Source organism: Poecilia reticulata, linkage group LG18 (genome assembly GCF_000633615.1).
Source record: "Poecilia reticulata strain Guanapo linkage group LG18, Guppy_female_1.0+MT, whole genome shotgun sequence".
In the NCBI taxonomy this organism is placed as follows: domain Eukaryota; kingdom Metazoa; phylum Chordata; class Actinopteri; order Cyprinodontiformes; family Poeciliidae; genus Poecilia; species Poecilia reticulata.
The window spans coordinates 17,858,353-17,886,203 of NC_024348.1; the positions used below are offsets into that span (position 1 = coordinate 17,858,353).

The window sequence follows — 27,851 nt, forward strand, 5'->3', positions numbered from 1 at the left end:
TGAATGTGTTTGCTATGGTGACATCCTACATTGACTTGCAAAGCAAAAACCAGACGAGTTTTAATATTTTAACTTAAAATAAACTATACCATGCCCGGCTGCTTTAAAAGCTTAGATTGTACATTAGCCAACATATTTTCCCATCACTTTGGTCTTGGTCCCACTGAGCTGCATGTGCTTTTATAAAAACATTTGAGAATGTAGTCACTGAAAGCAACATCTCATTTGCTGCTGAACGTTTAATCTATATGCTGCCTAATGCACCCATTTCTTGCTTTAATCCAATAAGTTATAATTGATATGTCACTTTTACTGAGTGCTTGATTTAAAAAATAAGGTAAATATGTAATTTGATGTAATTTTTTCATCTGCCTCTTTGGAAACCGTAAGAAAGCAACTTTAAGTCATAATTTTCTCAGTATCTGCCAAACATCCAAATCACCTGGGGACATAGTATATATATGGGAATATAGTAAGTTAAATAAAAAATAAACAATTTTACACACATTTTACTTTCCACCAGATCACAGACGGGAGCGATTAGTCCAACTCCCTACAATGCTGTCATAAGTCTGAATTTTGGAGGGAACCCACTCCACTGTAACTGTGAGCTGCTGTGGCTGAGGAGGCTAATCAGAGGAGACGACATGGAGACATGTGCCACCCCGACACACCTGGCTGGAAGGTAAGAGTTAAACATGCCGATGGATCAGTCATGCTGGTTCTAGAACAAAAAGCATTTCTGAGTTAGCCTGGGTTGGGTTTTCTGGAGCCTGAATGGTATTTACATGGTAGTTTCCAAGAGCTTTCATGGACTTTTTATGACTAATGGAATCAGATACTTCCCCTGAACTTACCAGCTACTATCCTAGAACTTTCTCAGGATCTTAGAAGGAATTTTACATAGATTCTCTCTAGAACTTAGCATGTACTTTCCAAAGGCTCTCTCTGGAACTTAGGTATTTTTTAAGGACTCAAGAACTTAGCAAGTAGTTTCCTAAGACTCTCTAGAAGTTAACAGGTACTTTAATAAGACTTTCTCTAGAAGTTAACATATACTTTCCTAAGACTTTCTTTGGAACTTAGCAGGTACTTCAATAAGATTTTCTCTGGAACTTAACAAGTACTTTCCCAAGACTTTCTCTAGAAGTTAACAGGTGTATTCTTAGAACTTTCAAGAAACTGAAACTTTTTTTGGGAACTTACCCTGCATATTCCTAGGACTTTTCCATGAACTTACCAGTACTTTCCTAGGAGTTTCCCATGAATTTATGAGGGGTTTCCTAGTTTTTTCTCTGATCATATCGGGTATATTTCCAAGGACTGTCTATTTTGCAGTAAAAATCAGACGGTGTGTGCAGAGAAAATGAACATCTGTTACAGTCATCTGTCCTTAATTAGTGTTTGCTCAGTGTAGCATTACGTGTTCATACAGCTGAATATTCCTTGACCCTCAATATATTAACAACTTTAAAGAATATTCCATGAGTCTGCTGAAACTTTCTCTGAGGTAATAATTCTCTTTCTTCCTTTGGTCTTCTAGATATTTTTGGTCGATCCCTGAGGAGGAGTTTACATGCGAACCACCTCTCATCACCCGTCACACCCACAAGCTGTGGGTGCTGGAGGGACAGCGTGCCACTTTAAAATGCCGTGCCATTGGAGACCCTGAGCCAATAGTCCACTGGGTTTCTCCAGATGATCGCATCGTTGCCAACTCTTCCCGGACCAGCTCCTTTAGCAACGGGACTCTGGATATCTTGGTGACGGTGGCCCGGGATGATGGAGCGTACACATGTATTGCGATAAATGCCGCAGGTGAAGCTACCGCTACGGTGGATTTGAAAATAATTCCCCTGCCTCACCGAGGCGGGGTCAGTGGAAACACTGGGGTAAACACCGTTAACGGAAAGAACAACAGGAGTACGACCAATGGGATTTTACGGACAGATCCGGGTTCGTCGGATATCAGCACGGGGAAAAACGGAGGGATTAACAACGGCGCGGGACGCGGAGCAGAGTCCGACGACGGGAGTTTAGGAGACGGAGAGGCCAACGAAGGAGAGAGCGGAAAATCCTCTGAGGGAGAGAGGGCAGATGGAGGAAGCATGGAGGACGACGAGGGGGGCGAGGAGGAGGGCAGGATGGTTGGAGTACAGGGAGTGACCTCCACCTCGGCTCAGGTGCGGTGGGATTTGGGACGTTTGTCCGAAGCGTACGTTGTGTGGATGTATCAGATACAGTACAACTGCACTGCCGACGAGACCCTCATCTACAGGTAAGTCGGTCTTTATATTCAACAGCAATCAGAGCCTTTCTTCTGGTTTCAGTTTTGATATTTTATGTTCAAGTCAACTCTTGTTGTCAGGCTATCCATAAAAAACATGAAGCCTGTTTACCTTCAAAGATCCTTAAATATTTATCCCTTACATTGAAACTGTTCATTTTCTGCACTGACAAGCAGGCAGCTCAAGGGACGGATGAATGTGAGCTCAAATGAGGAAATGGAGGCGCAAAGGTAGTAAATAATTTATGCCCATCACTGTGTGACACCAAAACCCTACAGGTGAATAGTTACAGGACATAAATGAGCAAAGAAAGGGATTTACAAGGGGATGAATAATTTAAGAAGGGTGTTTTAAGGTAGGAGAGCGCGCTATGAAGCGTGCTCTGCAATATGAAAGCCTGCAGATGCAACCACAGTGCACAAGTCTTAATATCCACAAATTTCCTATTTAGTCTCATCATTTTGTTGGAGTGTTGATAGACCAATATGATATGATATATTTTGAAGTGGTGATGGTTTTTGTTTTGTCAGATGGGACCAAGATCTTTTTTGGCACCCCAAATTTTAATCAATAATTATCACTTTACTCAATCTAGTTGGGCTTTGACTAAAAGACTAAAATTTCAGTAACTTGATGAAGTAAAGATGAGCCACACTAGCATTGAAAGGTGGTTCTGTAATGCACTGAAGGTCTGAGAAAAAATGCATGCAACACTACAACACTCCTTTTTAATTCATCACATTAAATTGTGACAAAATGTAAAAACTTTCAGAATTGAAATGTGTTGAAAACTAACTGGATGCCAGTCTAACTTTTTTTTAATTTAAAATCTAAATATATTTAGTTTAAAAATTGCCAACCTTGCAATCCAAAATCTAGAGCTAAACAGAAAGACAGAACCAAGATCTGACTCAGGAGGGTGAAGGAAACAAGCACCTAAATTTATAGAGTGGCTTCTAGCTATTTGGTGTACTTACATGTTCAATACCACTTCCAAGTTCATGAATTATGTCCGTGCTCCGAGTTTACTGCCTCTGAATTTACAAGCAGAGCCTGATGAAACTTTAAACTGATGGAACCGTTGTTAGTGGGGAAACAGCAGCTGAGGCAGCGAGGAGGGGCGAGACCAACACCATTCATTTTCTGGATTTCAACTGGCACCATTAGAGGTATTCACTGTCGCTCCCCTTAGGTGTTATAAAGAAGGCATTAAGCAGAAAGCAGTACTGAGAAAGGGGCATGAGGTGGCAACTGCATGACTGGAGGAGGGCAGACAACACAGTGAATTGATTGGGAATATAAAAATAAATGGAAGAGCTATAATTAAAGTCAGAAGGGACAGTCAGGTGAATATGAGGTAAAAATGAAGGCTGTGAGATCTCAGGGGGAGGAGAAGAGAGACTGAGGGAGTGAGGGAAGATAGATGACAGGCTGCGCTCAAATCACCTTAGGAGAGTCTGAGATAAGGAAGGGATGGGTGACAGAAGACAAACTGACAGGGACCGAGGGGAAAGAGAGAGGAGGTGGACCCAAAATGCTCCTTCAGGACAAACCAAGAAAATGAAGATAGAAAAAGGGAGATTTAAATGCAACCTCCTAAAATAGACTCACAAAAAGAAAAGGTGTGAACAGATGACAAAAACCAAGGTGAAGAAGTAGGGTTTGAACTGGAAATAAAAGATGCCAGAAGATGTGAAGCATCTTTAAGGAGGGGAAAAAAAGAAAAGAAAACGTTGAGTCGCTCAATAGGATAAAAGCAGATAAGTAATGGGGCAATAAAAGCACGTCCACTGGGGAGAGAGTGGAGGCAAACATGTCCACATGAAATGTGGCATTAAAACAAACCAATGATAAATATGAGCCTTCCAGAGACACGTGAAACAACGTCAGGTAGAATAAATTGAATGAAAGACTTCAAATCCCTTGCCAAATATTGTAATCATTCCCCTAAATTAAAAGGAAGCTTACCTTTTAAAGGTTTGACTTTTTTTTAACTACAAGTCCATTATCTCCAAAAACACTATTTTAAAGGATAAACATGGAAAAACAATCAATATGCAGCCCTAAAAAGCCAAAAATGCCTCAGACGAGCTGAACTAAACGAAAAACAAAGTATAACGAAATCGTTAAATTATTGGGTTTTATTTATGGAGACAAAATAAAAATTATCAGGCCTTCTCCAGTTTCTAAAATTATTCAAAATTTAATGTGCTGGGGTGAAAAAACAGACTCCTCCATGTCATTTATTAAACAACAATCATGCCTAGGAGTAAGAATAGCAGCCTGTGTGAAAGTCTGAAAAATACAGGTGTGTGCCAACAACGCCCAGGTGGACGAAGGTCAACCATCACCTTCCACAAGCAATTTCTGCTGCTTAATAAATCAGTGAAGAGTTATAAGTCCATTTTGAAACCATTCAAAGTCCATTGTTTTACAGTGAGAAAGATTATTAACAAGTTGAGCACATTTATGACAACTTCCAGTCTCACTGAAGCAATTTTCTTAGATTGTATGGCTCAGAGGAGTTACAAAACACCCCAAGAACTCCATCTCAGACTCTGCAGGCTTCAGTTTGCCTTTTAGATGTTAAAGTTTTTGACAGAGCAATTAGCGAAACACTCAACAAGTATAGCTTGTTACAGCTGACAGGAGAAAGCCTCGTCTCTTGAAAAAGAAAATAGCACCACGATTTAGGTTTTGAGACGTTGCTTCAAACCGAACCGCAGCACTTCTGAAACATTGTCATCTGGACAGACCAAATCACTGACGTTTGGACCAATCCGTGATTGGAGGAAATCTCACAGCACATTGCCACAAAAACGTTATTCTACCTGGTCACGCACAATGGTGGAGGAGTGATTACATGGATTTGTTTAGCAGCTATAGAGAGTTACAGTTTATTGCTGCTAAATGCGGTTCCAAAGCGTTGGGATAAATTGATGGAGACGCCACATGCAGCGTCTTCAAGAATTCTGTTGTAAACTCGTTTGATTAAAACTACACAACCTGGTAAAGACCAGAATTTTCATTATTTTCTGAAAAGTAAAAGCTCAGCATGAACACAAAAGGTCTATATATGTTTTATCATGACTGCAGTTAATCAGAAATCCTAAAATGTAATGACTCTTTACAAGCCCCCAGTAGGTCATTAGCAAGCTGGTTAGGTTACACCAAAGCAATGCAAATTAAAGGTCAACATATGGAAATAATGAGCAAACATTTTACTAAATTGCAAACAAAGGCTATAAAATTGATTGTGGAACATGACCTTGAAAAATGCTCATGAATTCTGATAATTAGCAAACGACCTCAACATTTGTAAACACTTTTTCATTAAAGTCTCGTGCCTGTAATTTGCTTCCTCAGTTGTCTCACAAGCTTTTAACTTTCAGGTTTGGCAAAAAGCTAAAAATCCACAAAGGATGTGTGTTGAGCAGGTATTTGTTGAATTGTGTCTCCCCAGGCTGAGTTTACCTCTTAAAGACAAAGACGTGTCAAGTAAAGACTTTAAAGGAGCCAGCTTTGGGCTTTATGTGAAGTGATGCCTCAAACATACAGTTTGAAGAGAAAGAAAACCAAAATGGCCAGGAAGGGATAAACATGGCGAGTCAAGACAATTCAAACAGAGCAGATATTTAAGTTTGGTAAAGGGGGGATCTGAGATTTAACTAGAAAAACCCCCAGAGTTTTCAAAGTAGCAGGATGAAGGCTATGTTTTCTGCAGAAAGCTGCAAATGCTACAGTATATGACAGGGGTGGGCAATCCTGGTCGTGGAGGGCCGGTGTCCTGCATCTCTTAAATGTCTCCCTGGTTCAACACACTTGAATCCAACAGCTGAATCACCTCCTCAGTGCAGTCAGGTTCTCCAGAGTCCTGCTAACAACCTCATTATTTGACTCAGGTGTGTTGAAGTTGAGACGCATCGAAAAGTTGCAGGAGACCGGCTCTGGAGGCCTGGAGTTGCCCACCCCTGGTATATGATGATACATTTATCTTGTCTTAGAGCCCACCAAACAACTGCTCTTGTTACAGAGGAAGAGATGGATGAGTGTTGCAAAGAAGCTCTGTTTCCATTTTGACTGTCTCCTTTCTGCTTTGTCAGAGGCAGTTTGAAAGACATCATGCATGATGTCACGTCGTAGCACACAGATTAACGTTGAGGTTCAGAGTTTTAATCCACTTCTGCTTTTCTAAGTGGTGTGCACAACGATTACTTTAGGGTGAGTGCATTGCAAATTAATGGGTCTAAAAGACTTGAATGTCTAAATAATGTTATTTTTCTTGCTAATAACATTAGCATGCTACCAGTAGCATAATAGTAGCAGAGATAACATTAGCAAACTAATGTAATAAAAATTAGTGCGTTCTAATCAGCAAAGTGCTAGCAAGATTTTTGCTAGCATTAGCATAAGCCTGTTGTCCATACTTATACTTGTACAGTTTTAAATACAAGTGTAAAGACATGTTTTTGAGTATTTTTTGTAAAAAAATTTTTTTATTACAATTAAAGACTGAGTTCCATTTTTACCAGCTGGTGTTCAGCACTAACGGTTGCTAGTCAACAGATCACACACCGAGGTAAGGGATAACTCTGAAGGCTAGCTCGTCCAGTTTCATTGCTGCTCACTTCCAGTCTTAGGCTGGTTTCTTTAGTCGCTGAAGAACCAAAACCTACGTTGACCAGATTGGTTGGATCCTCCAAAAGATCCAAACCTTGAATTTGAACATCCTCCATTTGCAGTCACGTTGAAAACAGTGCTGGTGCACACATGCTGGTGCACACAAGGGTGCTAGCATTATCGATAGCATGGTCCGTCTGCTCAGGAAGTCGTCTGGTCTGTTATTGGTTCTTATAAACAACATAACAAATTTACTGTGCACTTAAAAGAGCGATAGAAAAACTGCTAGCTTGCTGTAAAGAGCACTATGGTGAACGACTGGATGAAAACAGCTGACATATTAATTCTGCACACAACACTGCAGCTACTAAAACAAAAATCAGCTCTTTAATGGGAGGATATGTGCTGAACTGTCTTAAAATGATGTTTATTTGGTTTCTGCTGTGCACTAAGGCATAAAACAAGAGGTCAGGTTTTAAATCGGAACAAGCAGGAAGACATGCATGGCGTTAGGCAAGCATCCAAAAACACCTGGCTTCAAGTACGAAATATATTACCCCTCCTAAAGCTTTACAACATTATGTTACAGGACCATTTCACAGGAAACAGATTAAACAGTAGCTGCCACTAACGAGACAGACAGTATGGAGGAATTCAAAGTATGTTAATAGTTGAGCAGAAATCCACAATCCACATAACTTCCAACTATTAACATACTTATATTCCTCAACAACAGAAGATGGGGTGACGGACTGGAAGTTTGTATTAAGACACAAACTTCAGAGATGAATCGAAAATACAGCTCAACTTTTAAACTGGGGATTAGACAAAGGGATTGACAAAGCAGAAGAAAATAGGAAAATCAGTCTGAACAGATAAAGAGGAAATCAAAGTGGGGACCATTAAAACGAAACCAAGCCCACTACAATGCCGGAGGGGATTTACAGTATAGATTCATCTCCCATCAATGACGTGTAAGAGCCAACTGCAGCATTACACAACAGCTGGTAAACCAGGAAAAACAGAAGTCGATGAAAGGAAGACTGGCTTATGAATTGAAATGGAAAGAATAGGACTGAAAGCTTTCTGAAACAGATTTATAGAGATATTGCTGTGTTGTTTCTGCTTTAGAATGTGGCAAAAGAAACTCAACCCATCTGAATTGAGCAACGGATGCCCGAGGCACTGGGAGAAAGTGGAGAAAACAGAGGGTTTCATAACGGAAAGCAAGGAACAAAAGCGAGTGGCAAGATAGTTTGAGCAAAACGAGAACGCTAAGAGTTACGCAGACTGCAGAGCATAGCAGAGCACGCTGTGAGTGGCAGATTTAATCACTTTTAAAGGTCAGCCTCTTTCCACACGACTCCAGCCTTCGTTTTAGCCTGGATTGTGTAATTCTGATGGCATCTGTGACAGTGCCAGGTGGACGTCGTTCACCCCGTCACCCCTCCACCCTCAATGATGGCACCTGAGCTTCCCCTCCTGGAGCTCTGCCACAATGTTACAGCACCACACCTTGGTGGTCCTTGGTCAGCAAGAGAACAGATGGCAATCCCCTGGTTAAATGGAAATCTGTTTAAGTGTCCCTCAGTGAATCTATACAGATGATTAAAATAGTGGAGGGGGGCAGACCTAGCTGGTTTTGAAGGCTTCAGTGCTTCATATGTGCGGGATATGTTTTCCTAGTTACATGGTGCATGAGAACCAAGGGGGTAAAAAGCAAAACGTGCCCAAATTGCAAAATGCTTCATCTGTCATTGCATTAAAGTCCTTGATATTTTATAAATGCTTTAGCAGGTGATTAATGTCATTTATTATAATCTATCTCAACTAAATAGCTGCAAGGCGCAGGACAAAGGTTTAACCCTTCAAGACCAAACTTGTCAGCCAGATTTGCTTTACCGTATTTCTGCCACACGTTGCGTTATCTGAAAAATCCCAACGGTTTCTGAAAGGGGAGGCGTTGCGCTTTCCAGCCAATTGCAGGTTATTACGGTAATTTCACCCCCGCCATAATCACAGGGAGTGATTACAATAGGTGGTAAATTGCGAAAAGAACTTGCTAGATGTTGAAAGATCCAGTTTTTATGGATACATGGGCAAATACATTTTTACTCGCAGGAGATTTAAAGAACTGCATTCAATTAAGATAAGCAAAAATATCCAGGCGGAGATTTGAAACTTAGGACTCAACGCTTTTACTTTTAGATCAGGACAATAGCAATGAAGAGCTACTTAGAGTTCACCCAAAACAGGCATATTCCTCCACTTCATAGCAATATTGTGCTGCAAAGCCACATTCTGGGAAACGCATTAAAGTTTACTGTATGTGCCACCGACTCCAACCCCTTTGTGTATAATATCCCATATATAAAGATGCACTCTGTTGCTTTCTATTGTACTCATGTTTTTTAAGTATGGATATTCTCCTCCAAACCCCTTGGGAAATAAGATCTGAATCAATTTATAAGAACAATCCGCCAACAAGAGCAGTTCAAGGCTGGAAAGTCAAATTTTGACTTGGCTTTAAAACCCACTTCCATCCAGTTCCTCCCAGGTCTCAACGGGGATCAACCTTCCTGTGGAGAACTCAAAAGTGCCGAGTTCGGGACACAATTTAACGGCAACGGGAACGATCAGAGCGCCGACGAGAAAGGGGAAGTTGGAGGAGGAATCATGCAGAGTTTATGAAATAATGAGCACATTGGTTCAGACTTAAAATAAAGAGGGACGCACAATTAAAAAGAGCAGGTAGAAAGTTTGACATGCACAGAAAAGGAGCATGCTGAGAGCTAGACGGTGGAGAACAAGGCTAATGAGTCACAGGAGGGGAGGGCATTGAAGGAAATAGAACCTGAAAATTACATGAAATGCAATGCACTCATTTTCTGCTGCTAATTATACAACAGCAAACTAATATTTGGCACTCAGAGTAATGCGTGAGGTTATTAATGTACTAAAAATGCACATATTTGCAAAGCGTCTTGGCATGTTCAAGTTTCCCTTCATTGCTGCAGCCTTCTGTTTCGTCTCCTGTGACATACAACACCCCATAGCATCCAATGTAATACCACTGGGGATTCGGATACGAGCTTCCCTATTTAGCCGGGCATGAGCCTGGAAACAAGAACAAGAAATTATGCAGGAAACACGATAAGTGCATCTGCCGAGGCAAGGATTGACGGAGATGTGTCGGAGAGATAAAACGGTGGGGGGGGAGCCGAGGCATGCAGAGACAACGATGCAAAAGGGAAACGAAGACAAGCAGAAAAACAACTGGGGGAAATGAGAGCAGGGAAGGGGTCCAAGCTGTGGTGAGACGGATCCTATAGGTAGATGTAATTAAGTGTTAAATTATTTTATGAATAAATGTGTCGACTCAAATCAAAAGCTTAAGATGACAGGGAAATGGAGACAGCCAGTTCTCATCTACATGTCAGGTTGCATTAAAATGTAAAATCAGAAAGGAGAAGAAGGATGGTTTAATTTTAAAGAAACATTAAAGATCAGGAATAATATGGCTCAGGAAAAGATGAGAATCAAGAACTAAATCAGGCCTTGAGTGGTGACACAAAAATTTATCAGGATTAGTGATGAGCCGGTTTACTCAGAGTAAAAAGATTTTTTTCTTTTAGCTATATGCACAAAAGTCTAAGAAAAAAATAGACTGACGCCAATCAGGCATATCGTTACGACAGAAAGTGAATAACACGGATTATCATGGGCAAGCATAAGGATTGGAGTGAGTTTAATGAAGACCAAATTTTATCTGCTGCTACTCTGGTCCAAAGCATTTCCAAAACTGCAGATGTGTGGAGTTTTCCTGGTCAGCATCTGTCAGAAAGAGTCCAAAGTGACAAAAAGTGGTAGACTGGTGACGGACGGTGACGGACCCTGGTGTTTTTGGAGGCAAGTATTTTCATGAACTGTTGAGATAAATGGTCGTCTAATTTGATTCAACTGTATATTATCAAAACTCCACTCCACACCATGGCCCGTCACCAGTCTACCAGGTTTTGTATCGTCTAATTTGTATCATCTCAAATTAGACAATACAGTTGAATCGTCTAATTTGATTCAACTGTATATCATCAACACTCCACTCTTGTTGCATTTGTTTTGGGGATAATTGGACCTGTTGACTCATGAAAACTTGACACCTACTCAAAAAAAAATAAGCTACAAGATGGATACTTATTGGATTCACTAGACCACATTTCCGTGCAGCAGATTGACTTCAGTCATTTTAAATGTTTAAATGTTTAAATGTCTGTTTTCAAAGCAGATTCCAAATGTACTCATGCAGATACAGGCACTGTTTCAAACCTGAATACTTTGGAGACTAAGCAGGCAACACTTAAGGTATGAAAGATTTAAATGATCTGCTGTTCACTGGAGCACAGCAAAACCTTAGGGGTTGAATCTGCCTAATCGGTGTATAACTGGAATAACCAATCAATTGAATTTGCTTGTGTTGTATAAGAGAGAGAAGTGAAGAAGCTTTCAGCTTACCGACAGTGCAGAGCAACACGTAGAGGAGGGGCGAAGTTACTCTGATTTATACAGCTGAGTAAAAGAAACAGTCACCACAGCACTTTCTCTGGTATCTCCTTAAAAAATAGACTTTAAACCAAAGGAACTTTTCACAATATTGATCTTCCCCAAGAGTGGAAAAAAAGCCAGAGTGGACATTGGATCAGAAAGAACCGAATAGACGGGGGAGAAGTAAAAGACCTCCCAAAATGAGGTATAAAAGACTGACGTCTGGACAGATGAAGAAAAACAGAAGATCTCTACAGGCTAAATCAAGGAAGACAGCCAATGAAACATTTAGCAGTTCAACAAATCAAGACCCCAAAAAGAGAGGAAAGGGTAAACGGACAAAGGAAGTGACATGAGGAAAAGGAAACAGGAGCGGTATAGATGTCAGCCAGACGAGGAGATAATTGCTTTGTTGTTCCTCCTAGACTTGCTCTCTCTCCCCTCTCCTCTGTGGCCTGGTCCTGTCAGGTGTCAGACCACCAGACTCGGCTCCGATAGTGAGGAGAATACCGGAGGAGGAGAGAGACGAGCCAAAACATCCCCCTTCATTTCCTTGGCTTTAACTCTCTTCCTCTTCTTCCTGGATTCAGATAATCACTCACCATCTTCAACAACAAAACAGACTCTCTTCCATGGTGCATGCCTTTTTTGTCGGTTTTAACCAAACAGCAATTTGAAACTCAGCATCAGATCACTCTGTGTAGGTTAAGAGAACAATAAAATCTGCCACAAGCATTTAAATAAATTGCTTAATCTGATTTCCAACAAAAGGCGACATTATCACGACGTGCTCTTAGGATTTAGTTGAGTATCATTTCCTTTTGTCCAGGGTGTGTATGCACACAACATGGCTGCACGAAAACAAATCGGCTCATCAAAGATGCATCACTTTCATGTATATTTCCATGAAAATCCCTACATTTGTCATTGCCAGTATACAGGTTAACAAAACGTTAGCAGAGGAGTGATTCACAACCTCATAAAAGAAGAAGACGATGTGAAATATGTGGCGACGATGGAGGGAGGATGCAAAGCAAACACAAGACAAGGCGATAAGATAAAGCGAAGGATGAGAAAGGACTGGGGACACTTATAGGAAATGATATAGAAGAGCAGAGGGAAGACAAACAGAGCCAGAGTGACCTTGGATGCTGAATCACGCACCATGGCTGCTGCTCAGGCTAATAGAGATATAGCACAGTGACTAAAATGAAGAGAAGCTTGGAGGTCAGGAAGAGACCAGTGAGAATTGCCAGAGCATTTAGAACAAGCAGAAATTGAGTCTTTCAATAGAGACACACAGAGAGAGAGAGAGAGAGAGAGAGAGAGAGAGAGAGAGAGAGAGAGAGAGAGAGAGAGAGAGAGAGAGAGAGAGAGAGAGAGAGAGAGAGAGAGAGAGAGAGAGAGAGAGAGAGAGAGAGAGAGAGACTGGGGAACAAGATGTCAAGGAAATGTAGTCAGATGCTATATGTTGTTGGATTACAAAAGGATTTTTTTTTTAATCTGATGAATAAAAGATAAATAAGGGTGAAAATGTTAGGAATTACAATCCACTCTTAATTTATTGGCAACCTGGGTGCTGTTGTTTTTGTAGCAGTTGTTTGAAACTTTCATTATTGCTTTCACTGAATGTTGGGGCAAACTTAGGACATTCAGGTAGAGGCATCAAACCACAACAAGATTTTAAAACATTGCATTTTGCCAAACAAATATTTAAAGCGGCACCATTCATATGGCTTAAACTCTTTTCAATGAGATCCTGAGAAACCAGACTTTCCTTACGGTGAATTCACATCAGCCCTCTTTAGTCCACTTTAATCAAACTCTAGTCCATCTGTCCAGAAAGTCCAATTCGCTTGAGGAGATGTAAATGCGTAATCGAACTCTGGTTCACCTAAAAACCTAGGTCTCAGTTCAGTTGAAGTGAACTTGGTGTGGTCAGAAATGTATGTAAATGCCAAGCGGACCGTAGACCAGCGGATGATAGCATAGGGCATTCTGGGTAAATGCAAATCTAGCATTCGCTAGAGAAATAGCTTGTAGTAAAAGGGAAATCCTACAGCTACTAAAATCTGATGCCAGTCTGGTAAACCTGCAGACAGGTCCTGCTATGAAAATCAAATGTGGACAAATGCTTTATTGCATAAAAGGCAATAAATCTGCAATAACTTAAGTTTTGGTGAATTCGACTCCACTATCTCTACCATGGAATATGCAGCATTATTTTTTCCCCTTAAGGCCGATGTTTTTTATCGCCTGTGGAAAGGTGATTGGAATCAGTCAAAACTCGAACTGGCAGCTTGGGCCTCAAAGAAAACCATAAATCTATACTGGCCAGTAAAGCCTCGATTGGTGCAACTTTACGCTAAAAGCTTTGCCCTTTCAGCCCATCACACCTGTCAGTGATCAAATAAGGGAGGGTTAAGTATCATGGGTAAGTTACACTCGCATAAAGGTTCTGGATGAACAGACACCACTGACATTTTAGAATAAACAGAGGCAGCAGCACTCTCACTTCGGTCTCTTCTTGTTGGAAAACCAAGAGCGCTCGGTCTCTCCACCACTGGGCTTTCCAGTGGAAACTCGATCCTCTAGACCGACTGATTGCCCTAAAGTCTCTCAGTTTGAGTTTTCCTAAGCATGACACATGAGACGGTACCTCCATGACTTGACAACTTCTAAAAGCATAACCGAGTCTGTGCTCTATTTTCCCTGCTAATATTAGTTACTCCTCTGATGTTTTGGGCTTCCCAGTGTAATTGGTGTCCGTTGTTCCACAGAGCTGCCAGACGATTTGAAGAACAAAAGGTCTTTGTGTAGAGGCAGAGTTGAGGGAACTAATTAATCTAAGAAAATGGAACAAGAGCCACTTTTACCAGTGCTGTTTTGACAAACCAGCTACTGCATTTCCTCATTTAAAACACGCACATCTTTTCAAAGGCATTGCCTTGTCTTCATGTTTAGTTTTAAATGTCTGCTTTGATCCGGGAAGCTGATTTTCAGGTCAGTGTTTCCTCTTTGAAAGAAAAACGCATCTCATCTTCTGAGGATTTCTTATGAGGGTTTGGTGTTTAGAGACTGGAGGTAGATATGCTTTCAGGGAAATTGGCACACTGCAAAACCAAATAATGAGCTTTCACCAAGTGGTAAATTTGTGGCTCCACAAAGAGGGAATCTATGGCAACATAAAAAATGTTGGTTTCTCTGCATTCTTAAAATTAGTTTTCAGAAAATATTTGACCCATTTATTAAAGCACGATTGAAAAGTTGTACTATAAGTATACTTTGATTGATGCTTTAAATATGAAAACAAAGATAAATCAGAGGCCTGGCAGGCGTCCTTGCAGCCTTCAGACGAGTCTTGATTTCACACAGACAAATCAAATAGTTTAGAGATTAGCAGAAGTTTGCAAAACCTGACAATATTCAGGTAATTCAGTAAATTGTTTTCAGGTGTGTTGGTCTGGAGACATCTAAATGTTTAACCCTTCCATACTGAACGCGTCGGCCCAAATGCGCAGTACTGTAATTCCGCCACACGTTGCGCTATCTGAAAAATTCCAACTGTTTCTGAAAGAGGAGACGTTGCACTTTGCAGCCAATATCAGATTATTACGGTAATTTCACCCCCGCCGTAGCAGGGAGTGAAATTAATCTGAGGATCATTCTTTTAAGAGACGGTAAATTGTGAAAATAACTGCGTACTTAAAGGCTAGATATTTAAAGATCCAGTTGTTTGGATAAATGGGCAAATATATATTTATATATATTTACTCACAGGACATTTAAAGCACAATTAAAATAAGCATAAATATCCAGGCGGAGATTTGAAACTTGGATCATAGATAGTTAAAAGGACTGAAGAAGTGGAGTTTGATAACGTTTTTGGACAATGGTGTCTGGTTGGAGTCTGAAAATACAAATATTCCCTTTAATTTTATTTTCTCATACTGATCTAGAACTATAAATCCAGATTGATTAGAAACCCTGCCTGTCATGCTGTCCACTGAACTCAAAACAACATTGCAGTTTTAGTTTAATCTTTTATCAGTGTCATCTGTTTTTAGACAGCAGCCATTTCAGACTTTCTGGAAAAACTATTTGAACACGACGTAGATAGTTTCTACCTTTCGTACCAGCTTAAGACATTTTCAGGTTTGAAGCCGCAGGAGAGATCGATATTCGTTCCAGAGCCTAAAATCCATGCATCTGCCCTGCAGCGTGCCTGAAAGTAGGCGCCTCTGATTTCCCAGCTACACTGCATTATTAAACATCAAATCCCATCATCCCATCAAGACCAACATAAATATGTATGAGAAGCGTCAATCAGACCGGTTTCATTTGTAAAACTTGATTACGTGAAGGTAATTACACCCAATTTAAAAGCGAAGGAAATCTGCTGCTGTCCTCTGTCTTTATTTTGAATGCATTTTAAATAGAGTTAGGCTGGGGGTATTAAAGGAGAAGCTCCCTGAGCGTCTGAGTCATCCAAAATGGCATTTATGGGATGTAACTCCAAGTCTGAGGAGAGACTTAATGGCTAGAAACACATTATACAAAATAAGCTCTTTGATGTGGCAGGAGAAAGCCAAGAAAAATGGAGACAAAAGCAGAGGAGGAGAAAAAAAAATACAAACAAACAAAAAAACCACTTTTCCCACACAAGAGGGTTAAAGCTGCAGAGGACAAACTCAAACCAGCAACAACGAGCTTGAGGTGGGCTTCAGTCTCCCACACATACTCATAAAAAAAAACACATGCTTGTTCTGCTCTTCTAAATACAAACAATGGACCAATTCCCATCCTGAAGCAAGCTAAATACAAATTATGCAAAGTGAGGGCCCTCTGTTCTTCATCCATTCAGCTCACCTCTCCTCCACTCGTTCGCTCCAGCACTTAAAAAGAGGACGGGGTCAAACTCCTCTCTCTGCAACCCGTCCACACTCGAACTCATGCAATCAAAATCCGCATGGATCGCAGAGGAAGTTCTGCTTTTGGACATAACATCAGCAGCACAGTGTGGACACTTAACTTACTATTCACCACTAATCTATCCTGCTATACATGTCACAGACATGAGTCTGCACAATTTGAGCCCCATGTTTTTCATATGGCCTTTTTCGGGGGGATTTGGATATATTTGGGTTTCTGTTTGATCGCTTTAGGATATTCTACTTGATTTTACAATCCTTTTGGATCTAAACATCACCCAACCGCTCAGCTGTCTCCATATGGAAAAGTAATGCTACGATGTTTAAGTGTAGAGTTAAAAGCAATTCAGCTAACCTCTCTCTAAAATACAAATCTTTTACTTAACTTAGTCTGTTGTCTTAATTTCATTTTTATTGTCATTACATTGAAATTTAAATCAGTTTAATATTTGCAATTTTTCTTCTTTATTTGCCAATTCCTTTCAATGCACTTTTTAAAATCTAGAATTACATGCACTTTGTGCATCTTGTCTTTTAATTCTGTCCACTATTTCCTAATATTTGTTTAGGTTGCATCTAGTCTTCAATAAATAGCAATACTAGTTGAATTTTCACATTTAATCCTTCTCATGCTTCTCTCCTTAAATTGTTTAAATTCTCATTTTTCTTTATTTTTTAGTTCTATTATTTCTTTATTAGTTGTAATATTTTCTCAATTGTTACTTGCAGCAATATTTCTTGTTTTAGTCATACTGTAATATTTTAATCATATTTCTTGTTGTAGTATTCTATTTTAGTTTTGCTATGAAACATTTCAGCTGTGTTAATTATTTTATCCAATTAAAAACAGTATGGGGATCATTATGTGTGTCCTGTTGTGAAAAAAACTATTTCAAAACTATATTTTGTAGTTTAATATGCGTCAATATGTTCTCGCTCCTGAAAACGAGATGATAAAAACACAAATAGCTGCTTGCACATTACGGCTCCATCACATGCCTTAATATCGATTTCACACAGAGATTTTAATATGATTGCCAACACATATAGGATTCAACTATTCTCCAAATGAGTAGTTTTTTTCCCCTTTTATCCCCTTGTGCATTCGCCAAGAAAAGCCTCATATTCTGTTCTATTGCTAATAACAGAACCAATCTTTTGCTGTTTTTACACCGTCTTCTAGTTGTTGCTCTAATATTCAGCCTTATTACATCTGAAGTAAGTATATGTCTGAAGTAACAAAGCTTTTCCCTCTGAAATCTCTCCACAGGATCCTCCCATCTACCAGCGACCGCTTTCTGCTGAAGAACCTGGTTTCTGGCGTGGACTACAACCTGTGTGTGCTGGCCATTTTTGACGACACAATCACCTCACTGGCTGCAACGAAAGTCCTGGGCTGCACCTCCTTCTCCACCAAGGACGTGTACCCGGCATGCCGTTCGCTCCAAGCCCACTTCTTGGGCGGGACGCTCACCATCCTGGTGGGCGGCGTCGTGGTGGTCACCCTGCTCGTGTTTACCGTGGCGCTCATGGTCCGCCATCGGGTTTGCAACCACGGCGACCACATGTTCTGTCAAAACGGCAACACGGAGGCCGGAGGCGGGGCCTGCTGCCAGGGCGGAGGGGTCGGTTGTGGGGACAAGGGGGGGAACGGGGGCGGGTGTTACCAGTCCAACGGCTCTGGAGACGTGATGATGGTGGTCCTTCCCAACGGCCTGCCCTCCAAGAGAGGAGGGGAGGCAGAGAAAGACAAGGACAAGGAGAAAGACGGAGCCGATTCCGCTTCCCCTCTGCCCCCCAAACTGCCCCCGAAGCCCCGGCCGAAGCCCAGAGTCAACCTGGAGCAGTTCCTGTCAGCCGGAGGGGTGGTTTCCACGACGACGGGGGCGGGCAGCGAGATGGCCTTGGTGGTGAGGCAGAGGAAGGCACTGCTGCACAACCTAGAAAGTGACAGAACTCCCCTCTACTACTCCCCCTCCCCTTCGTCCACGCTGCCCCGGCAGTCTCGTTCCAGGGACCGCCCAAATCCGCGCCTGGAGCGAGAACTGACGAACCGAGCCAGCTTCTCTCTGGCTGCCCCCCTGAGGGACTCGGAGCTGCTGGACTGGAGAATCACACCCAGAGGCAGGGACAAATGGAACTCCTCGCAGGCTTATCAGAGCCCCGTCTCCCCTCTGAGCCCCGTCGGTGGGACTGTTGGCAAGCGGCGACACTCGCTCGACATGGGCTCCTCTGTTGCCTTAGCAACCGATGCGGCCGCAACTGTTGCCAGGCGCTACGGCGCCGTGAGCTGTGCCAAGCGGCTGAGCGTGATCTGGACGAGACGGAGCCAGTCCCTGCACGGGATGCTGGTGCAGTGCGCGTCGACGACAAGCGCCGCCTCGTCGACGACCAGCGACGAGGGCGAGAGCGTCGGGGGCGTCGGGGGCCTCGACTTCAAACGGGGCTACATCCACGCCTATAACACCACCAACTCAAACTCAAACACGGGGACGAGCGGTGGGAAAGCAAAAGAGAGGAGCAAGGAGAAGGAGAAAGGTGGCGAAGACCTGGAGGAAAGCGTGGTATAGTCTGGATAAGGCAGAGCAGGAAAACGTTACAGACGGATAAAGGCTTGAGGACAGGACGGTGATTCAGGACGGTGATTAGAGGTGAAAATTAGGGGAGCGGAAAATAAGAGAGGTGGGATGAGAATGAAGGAAAGGAGTCAGACTGAGTCACAGCCAATTTATTTGCCCAGCAAGAAGTCCAGGAAATTACAAAGAAGATGGGAAGGAAAAATTTTAATTAAATACTTTGGGTAAGATGAAAAGAGTAATAATCAAAAATCTAGACAAAAAGAGGGGCAAACAATATAAGAAGTATGCAGCCGCAAAGAAATCTAATCATGAATCATAAAAAAAGCATCAGAGTAAAGGTGATGTGGCAGAGTCAGGGTGAGTGAAGCTCACGGCAACAAAGCTGCGGCTCTCCAGAGTCCACCCACCCACCAACTCAACAAGCACCATCCAGTGGATTTAAACTGGATCAGAAACAATACCGCTGCGTCTGGAGGCCGCTGCCTTATTCTGGCTCTCACTTCCGACACAGATCACCGTTCTGAGAAGCCTTTTCCCAAAATAAAAAGAAAAAAAATAACTAAAAGAAGCAGCGAGTGTGAAAGATGTGTCTGGCTGAGGATCATTAGGCCGTGTGGGCCTCTGGATTACGGGAGTATAAATACAAAGCCTGGTGCCATGGACATGATCAATCAATACGGGCGTGGAAAAGAGGCAGTGGGACCACAGATGTTAAAAGAAAAATATCGGGATCACAAGTCAATATGGATTACAAAATGGAGGAGACGCGGGCCTGATGGAACATGCGAGTGTCCATTTCTGAAAGAAGATCATGCTGCATGTCGGGTAATGGAAAGAAAGGAATCGTGGTAATGGCCGCATCAGTGTTGGTGGAGCAGAGACTGGATGTGTATTTGCAGACAGGGTCAATCCAGTAACACCATCAGTTTATAAAAACAGAAGAAAAAAAAGAACAACACGTTAGTGCTTTCTGGGCATGCTGGAGAAAGCAGGAATTTGCACAATTATGATAAGAGGTGTCCTATCCAAACTGAAGTGCAACGTTTAAAGTTCAAATGGATACTTTCAGCACCGTAGCATCGTCAGAGAGCACAAACTGGTGGGAAAAAATCTAATTTTCGAACTCATTTTGTGTGACTTTTAGACTTATTTGTGCCACATGGGTTCAAAGTTTAAAACCAAACTGATGAATGTTGATAAAAATAATTACAGAATCACTAACATTCACTCAAAGACTCACTTAAGAGACTCTTAAATGCTTTCAAAAATAAAATAAAAAAAGAGAAAACATGAAAGTACAAAATATATATATATACATGGCATATATATATAAAAATGTTACTTGTTGCACCATGTGTTTCTGTTTTTCTGAGGAATGATGTTAGGAGCAGAATTTGAAGTGTGTGGTTTCTTTTTGTTCCTTTTAACATCAATAATTCATGGCTAGAACAAAAAACGTTAATACTTGACGAATAGAAAAGCTCAAGAGGACAATAAATAAGCACACAGAACAAAAACTGGAAAGCGCCTACATCCCAGTACACGGCCTCAAACTGATGCCTATAAAACAGAGCCAGTTAGATTTATAACGTTGACTTTTACTCAACAATGTTGTTTTTTTTCTGTTTTATTATTTCATTTTTGCCAAAGTCAATATTGTTCTCTGGACTTGATATAAATAAAAATTACATGTATGGAAAAGATGCGAGTAAATTTCTACTTCATACGCAGAAAGTGCTTTTTTTTTTAATCAAATGTAACATTGTGTAATATATCCTGTTGTGTCACAGAAAGACGATATCAAGCTCTCATATTAGGTTATACAACTTAAGTGGCTTCAGTGCTGAAGCACTGGAAGGTGCTTGAAACTGTTCCCACGCCGTTGCATCTGCAGAAAAGGCCAATATCTGATCCATTCTTAGATAACAGAGATCGAACTGTAGTATTATCATTGATAATTCTGAAAAAGCTATTTTTAAAAGCTATTTCAAAGCAACAATGTTTGTGAACAAAGCCAATAGTACTTATGCACACAAACTGGATTCATTTATAGCATCTACTGACATAAAAAAAAACATTATGAACATAAAAAACATAACAGCATTTGCAAATTCAGCTGTAAAATGACATGTAGAGCAATACGATAGGTAGAAGTTTACAAATCTAGAACGAACTTAGAAAGTACCATCTGCTTAACAATCCTGATCAAACATGGAGAACCAACATTATATTGTACAAATCTGGGAGTCGACCCAGAACAACTGGAACCAACATTTGGTTGTGATTCCAAATGAAACTGTTGATGTTCCTGGACAAAGTGGAAACCAGCTGAACCGCCTTTCCTCCATCATTTGCTGTGATTCAGGGCCGATCGACCTCTATCTGATGCGTGGACAACAGACATCTAAGGCTGCTGATGACCATGTTACGACTGCAGAGGAAGGGGATTTGTTTACATTTATGAGAAGCAAATCCCAAATGCGACGGCTTCTCCTGCCCCTCCTCTCCAAAGCAGGGAAGCCAAAACCACTAAAAGATGTTGCTGTTCTCCTATGCATTGCTTTGGCAGGCCCCAATAATGCTCAACATCAGCTGAACTGAAACATAAGCAGTAAAGGCTAACAGGTTAGCCGATTGTGGCTCTGGTGCTCAGCTATTTCAAAGCACATCTGCTGGTTTCAGAAAGTGACATGATTTGTTAGGAGATCCTTTCACTGTTACCTGCAGCTGAATTTAACGCTGATCTAGGGAGAAAGCAAGACATGAGCTCGGAGCAATCTGCAACTGAGCGACGCTAATTTAACTTCAAAACATGTAATTTAGCATGACAACACCAGCAATTAGGAGAAAACAAAATAATTATCCGCCTAATCTATCTAGATGTGAGTTTTTGGAGGAGTAGCACTGCGGCAGGCTGTGACTTAGCGGGTTTGAGACTTTCCAGAACCACAACTGAAATATTATCCAACCTCACCGAGTTCAGGCGGGACGATGCAGGAATATTTCTGCCACAAGCTGCACGGCATTCGCCTGCGCTGATGAGAAATTAAGTCGCTCTGTGTCAAACTCCAACCTTCTCTATATTTAGTTTGGCTGTTATGGCATTTTATGCCACAAAACCTTTTGAAAAAGCGCCAAAATATCTGTTGTTTACTGGAGGCATTGCTGGCAAAGGGCAATCTATTTGCAGCTGAACTCAAATACTTATTCAAGCACGGAGTTGACCGCGAAACCTTTAAGCCATTTATGTGGGAGCATTTCAGAAAAAGAAACGCTGACAGAGACACAAAATGCAAAAACAATAGAAGACATATCTACAAGGTACTGGTGTTAAAGCTGGCCTCTGATTAATAGATTACCATTTACAGTGTCTAAAGCGCTAAAACTCCTTGAAATAATGTATTGGCATAATGCTCAAACTCCTGGACATGATACTGGGTTAGCAGAACAATATTTTATTAAAATTTGGGGGGAAATTAAGAATTAGACTTGCAGGATTTTTATAACATATAATGGCAACACTACTGATAAATAGTCATTTTCCTTGATGCTGATTGGCTTAACACTGAAGAGTGGAAAGAAGGAAGATGTAGACGTTAGCTTCTGTAGCAGCACTAAGATGCGTATTAATACATATTAAAGGATCTTTGGTGTTTGAACTGCTAAACTAAGCAGCTGTAGGTGTTTTTAGAAATGAGTATTTACTCATGTATTTGGGGATTTTAGCTAATCTCATGCTTTGTTCTCATCAACCCAACATCATGTCATCAAAAGTTAAACTACAGCAGTACTCCATCTTTTCAGCCCAAACGCAACACAGTAACTCACCAGGATTCCCTGCTGTGTTAAATATCCGACCAAAGTCAGAGTTAGCAGTAAGATTCGTCACTGATCTCCAAATCCAATATGGCGGCATCACAGAAAAACTTTCCCACCCATCCGTCACTGGTACTTGTACTGCTGATGTTATTCATCACGTGACACAAAGAGTGACGGTGGAAACACATGAGATTGTTGACGCATCTCAAGACAGAACAAAAAAAAAAAAAGGAGGAAAACTGAAGCGTCGTCCTTGTGTTCAGCTTTAATAACAGTGGCTGTACACTGGGCACCATTTTGGTCACTCTGATGATCAGACTGACCACCAAGGACTCAGATGAGACGGATAAGAGTGTGTGCGTTTGAGGAGGGGAGGATAATGTGTGAAATATTTCCAATTACCCTTGAGCTTTAGAGCCGCGGCACCACCCGAGTGGTAGACAGCTCTCTCAATGTGAGACCATCAGCACTGACAGGGGAAATAAAGGAGAAAGAAGGAGCAGTCCACAGCGGGTGTGTGTGTGCACACGAGTGTGTGTCCTGACATCAGGTTAGAGGGCAATTTGATTTCAAACTCATAAGTGGCCCTATTAAAAGCAAGTCTGAGTGTGCGTTGCAGCCACCTTTGAGAGGGCGCCTGTGTGTGTTGCTCTTGTATTGGTGCCCTTCTGCGTGTGACCGGCAGCAGCAACACAGAGCTCAGCTCCCTCCCCTCCCCTCCAGGCCAAACCCTGCCCTAATTTCTGTAATTAAAAAAACTGCTGAGTAACGTGCAACCGCTCAGCTGCTCGTGCGTGCATGTTTTCGTCTGCGTGTGTCTCTGGAGGCCGAGCCCGCCTGCAGCCTAACTCTCAGACAAGCAGTTATGATCAAGGCATGATGCATTTCCCCACAGTGAGCAGAGCAACTGCTGAATCGAGACATTGATTGTGTAGGGGTGGCTTTAGCTCACGATGCGGGTTGCTTAGTCTTTTATACAGCAGAACGAGGTCGCCGCTTCAGTTCGCAGATTAAATGTTGATGTGCAAGTGTTCAAGATGTCAAATCCCTCCACCGCTACGCAGGGATTTTTCTGCAATTTTTATAGGAGAATGAATATTTCAGCGTAAAACATTCATCTACTACGTCCTTAAATCACAAGACAACAACCAAAGTATTTCTGTGAAGGGAATCTCTGGCAGCCAGGACGTTTTAGAGCGATTTCATAAGCGCCAGACGTTTAGATTCCCAAAGTAGATTTTGAAGGTTTTTTTGAGGTCCAGCAGAGAAGCTGTTCCTCCTCTGAACTGTTACTATTTGTACTTAACTATTAAACTCCATGTTTTGTTGGTTTTGTCTCTGTCATGAACCACAGCAATTGACCATTACATGCAGCTCTGGAAAACACTAAAAGTCCCCTGCATTGAACACCATTGAAAACCTCCTGGTTATTCCACCAAATATTGATTCCTGAACTTTTTATGAGTTTAAACATTAGTATTGTTGTTTCTAAATGAATATAAACTTGCTTTCTTTGCATCGTTTGAGGTCCAAAAGCTCTGCATCTTCTTCCTTATTTGGACCATTTATCATTTTCTGCAAATAAATACTAAATTTTTGTCCGGCATTTTGGAGACATGTCGTCAGTAGTTCATAGAATAAAAGAACAACGTTTATTTTACTCAAACATACAATGTAAAATCAGAGAAACTGATAATTTTAAGTGGTGTCTTAATATATTCCAGAGCTGTATATATTTTATGAAATGGCAGAGGACTCCTTGATGGAGAACTCAGTCTGGTTCTGCATCAGCTGGAGTGAAATTCACTCTATATATTGTGATCAATAAAGTACATTCAGTCTGGCTGCTGATCCTTCTTGGGAGCAGATGGATGTGGTCAGTTAGCTCAGATTATAATCCACCCATTCCAGTGTGTCCTGGTTCTCTTCATGAACTGGTTTCTATCTTCTTTTTTTTTGTTGCTTTGTTACCTAATAATCAGGAAGTTTGAGGTTCAACTCAAATGTCTCAGGAGGTTTTCTGCAACCGAGCAGAGCAGAAGAAATATCCACTGAGGAACTTTAAACTGAAAGGAGTGAATGATACTTATTGTGCAAAAATGACTGTTCTGGCTAGACGGAGCTACCGTCTGAGCACCTAGCATACAACATCTGCCCAAGATGCATTTCAGGGTAAATTTGGCATTTCATTCAATTATGACTGTTTACAGAATTCTTACTATATACATATTTGTTTAGTTTTCGTGGAGGAAGTTGCACTCTCTTTTCTTTCTTCCATTTTTATGTCGTTTCCTTCAGTGGCTCTTGGTGCAGCGCCACCACAGGTGAGGAGGGGAACAAGTTTTTCAAAGAGTTTGGTTTGTTTAGTGAAAGTAAACTGCAGCAGCTGAAAAATTTTTGCAACTTTTGTTCCCAATCAAACCAAATCGAACCACTTATTTAACATTTTTCACTCTTAAATTATATGTAAGGAGTCAGGGTGCATGTAGCTTCTCAAACACCTACTTAATTTACTTTAAACATTTCTACAAATGTTTGAAGTGCACTTTCTTTTCAACCTTGTCTGCCTGCTTTTCTTAATACAAATATGAAACTAATTTACCCAAGAAAACATCAGCCGTTCATCAAGATCTGAACAAAACAGTTTGTCAGAACGAGAACCTAGACATTAATCAGAATGTTACGAGTTTCTGTTTTATTCTCTTCACAATTATCGTTAACAAGGCTGCAGAAAAATAAGTCCTGAAATGATAAATACAGCCTGTCAGCAGATGGAGGTTGATGGCCATTAACATTACCTTACATTCAGGTCTGCGGAGGCTATGAAAGGATGTTAATGCACTAATTCAGAGTATTCACAACCTATTACCTGCGTGTATCAGAACTGTGGAAGAAAAGGCACAAAAGAGGTTGTTTTTAACGTAATTATAAATGATATGCTGTGGGCATTACCTAATAACTCTGTAGGTGAACTTCTGACAAAGAGGAATGGAAGTTTAGAGGACAGAAGCAAAAAAAAAATTATGTTTCCTCATGAGAACTAATAAAAAGTGAACTTGTGCTGAATTTTGATAAATATCAGGAGCGTGGACTTGAAACAGCCCGACGCGCTCGGCTGCTGGGAGTTTCATTACAGCAAAGCATCGTGGGTAATTTGACTCTGACATGCACCTTTAAAGGAACCAGCGAGCTGCAATGAAAGAGGCCGACGGCGGGCGAGACGGCGAGGAAAGACAAAACGGGGTTGGAGGAAATCTGTGTCCAAACTATAAAGGTGTTGGAATGATATAAGGCTGAGCTTCCTGCAAGGCGTTACCTTCATGCATCGCTTGTTTGCTCTCCCTCGCTCCTCTCCTGCACGCACTAATTTAGCCTTCTAATTTTCTCTGCTTCACCTTCAACCACTTCTGATTCAGTCTTTTGTTCGCTGAATTTGTTCCTCATCTTGGCTACTTTCTGACCTCTGTGCTCTTGCTTTGCTTTGGATCTTTTGTTTCGCTGTTTCTTTTCAGACTTTCAATTTTGCTTACCCGGGCGAAAAAAAAGAAAAAAAATCCTTCAAACCTCTCTCATCCAGTCTGAGTGTTCAAATTTTAATCATCTCAGTGTCAAGCCTTCAAACTGCAAGAATCGTCTCAGTGCTGCACCGCCGCCTCAAAAACTTTCATATCAACTCATTCCTTATGCACCACATCAAGCTGTAATATACCAGTGAATTCATATTCACTTTTTTACAGTCAATTTTCCCCCATTTTTTTCCTGATTTATTGAAATTTTCTTTTTATTTCCACACCAAAAGACACTGCATTTGAAGAACAGCTGTTTAAATCTCCACCACTGGCTATAAAACCCTCTTAATAAGCAAAGAGCCTTGAAACCTGCGAAAAACTGAAATTTGGCCGACATATAAGGAATAAGGAACATTTAAAATACAAAACCCCCCACTGTAAAACACAGTGGTGGCCGAATCATGCTGCAGGAATCATTTTCCTCTGCAACGGCAGGTTTAGTTGGTCAGAGTTAAAAGGGAGATTTATAGTTAAATAGATATAGAGTCAAAGTTACAATGATTTAGATGAAAACCAGATTTATTTATTTGTTACAACACAAAGACTAAAATCCAGCTGGGAATCTGCAGCAATAAATAAAAATAAGCTTCACATGTCAGAACAAGCAGCAAGGTTTCCTCCGGTTCTCGTCTTTCTCTGGTCAATGGAAGTAAAAACATTGTAGACTTTAGTGATGCACTGATCAATCGGCCAATTATTGAAATTGACCATTTTCCCATCGAATGGCAAGTAAAATAGAGGAACATGGACCAAACTCACCAAACTCAAACATTCTTTGATACACTGTTTGCAGTTTAGCAGTGGTGGGAACATTCCCACTAATCTGCTAACCTGCTAATAGTGAAGCTAATTTTTCATTTAGCGCTTGAGTCATTTTTGAAAACGTTTAGCACGATTACCTTCACCCAAGTATTTTTTCCCCGACAACATGATGTTGCACTATTTTAAATAATTGTTAACTTTGTACTAGTTTTTAGACGTACTGTTTAAAAAGCCTTTCTAGAGACAAGTGCTGCCAATTAGCTTTTGCTATAAGAGCTTTGATGCAAACATGGGACTGCGGTTCTGTCCAGTTTGTCTACGTCGACGTCCCCATCAGCATAGACAAATCCCCATCCAATAAACTTAGATTAAATTAAATTCAACTGTTTTATTCTGTACCCAGAATGCATTGCTGCAGAACTACAGTCTGTATTTCTACACAGGAGAGGTTAAAATCCTGCATGATTTCTGACTGAAGCCCTGCTGTGGTTAATCAGAAACAAACCAGCAACAAAGTTACTCAGTAAAGCTGAAACTACAAATCTGACCATGTTGAGGGAAACATGATATACGTGGTTGAAGTTAGCGCTTTAGCATTAGCCTAACTACTATTAGCACTTCAGCATTAGCCTAACTACTATTTACAGTTAGCGCTTCAGCTTTAACCTAAGTACTATTTTCAGTTGGCGCTTCAGCATTAGCCTAGCTACTATTTACAGCTAGCGCTTCAGCATTAGCCTA

General features: G+C 41.1%; 2 protein-coding genes across 5 annotated transcripts in view; one reads left to right on the top strand and one right to left on the bottom strand.

Moving 5' to 3' along the window:
• The window catches only part of LOC103480729 (leucine-rich repeat and fibronectin type-III domain-containing protein 4), a 51,542-nt gene extending 31,641 nt beyond the window's left edge, over positions 1-19,901 (top strand). For all 3 annotated transcript variants that reach the window (XM_008435890.2, XM_008435892.2, XM_008435891.2), the window contains 3 exons: positions 524-685; positions 1,544-2,278; positions 17,652-19,901. In XM_008435890.2, coding sequence (XP_008434112.1) covers positions 524-685; positions 1,544-2,278; positions 17,652-18,951 — 2,197 coding nt within the window. In that variant the 3' untranslated portion in view covers positions 18,952-19,901. The remainder of the gene's footprint in view (positions 1-523; positions 686-1,543; positions 2,279-17,651) is intronic.
• Positions 1-27,851, bottom strand: part of pcxb (pyruvate carboxylase b) — a 391,361-nt gene that overhangs the window by 151,343 nt on the left and 212,167 nt on the right. The window lies entirely within an intron of this gene.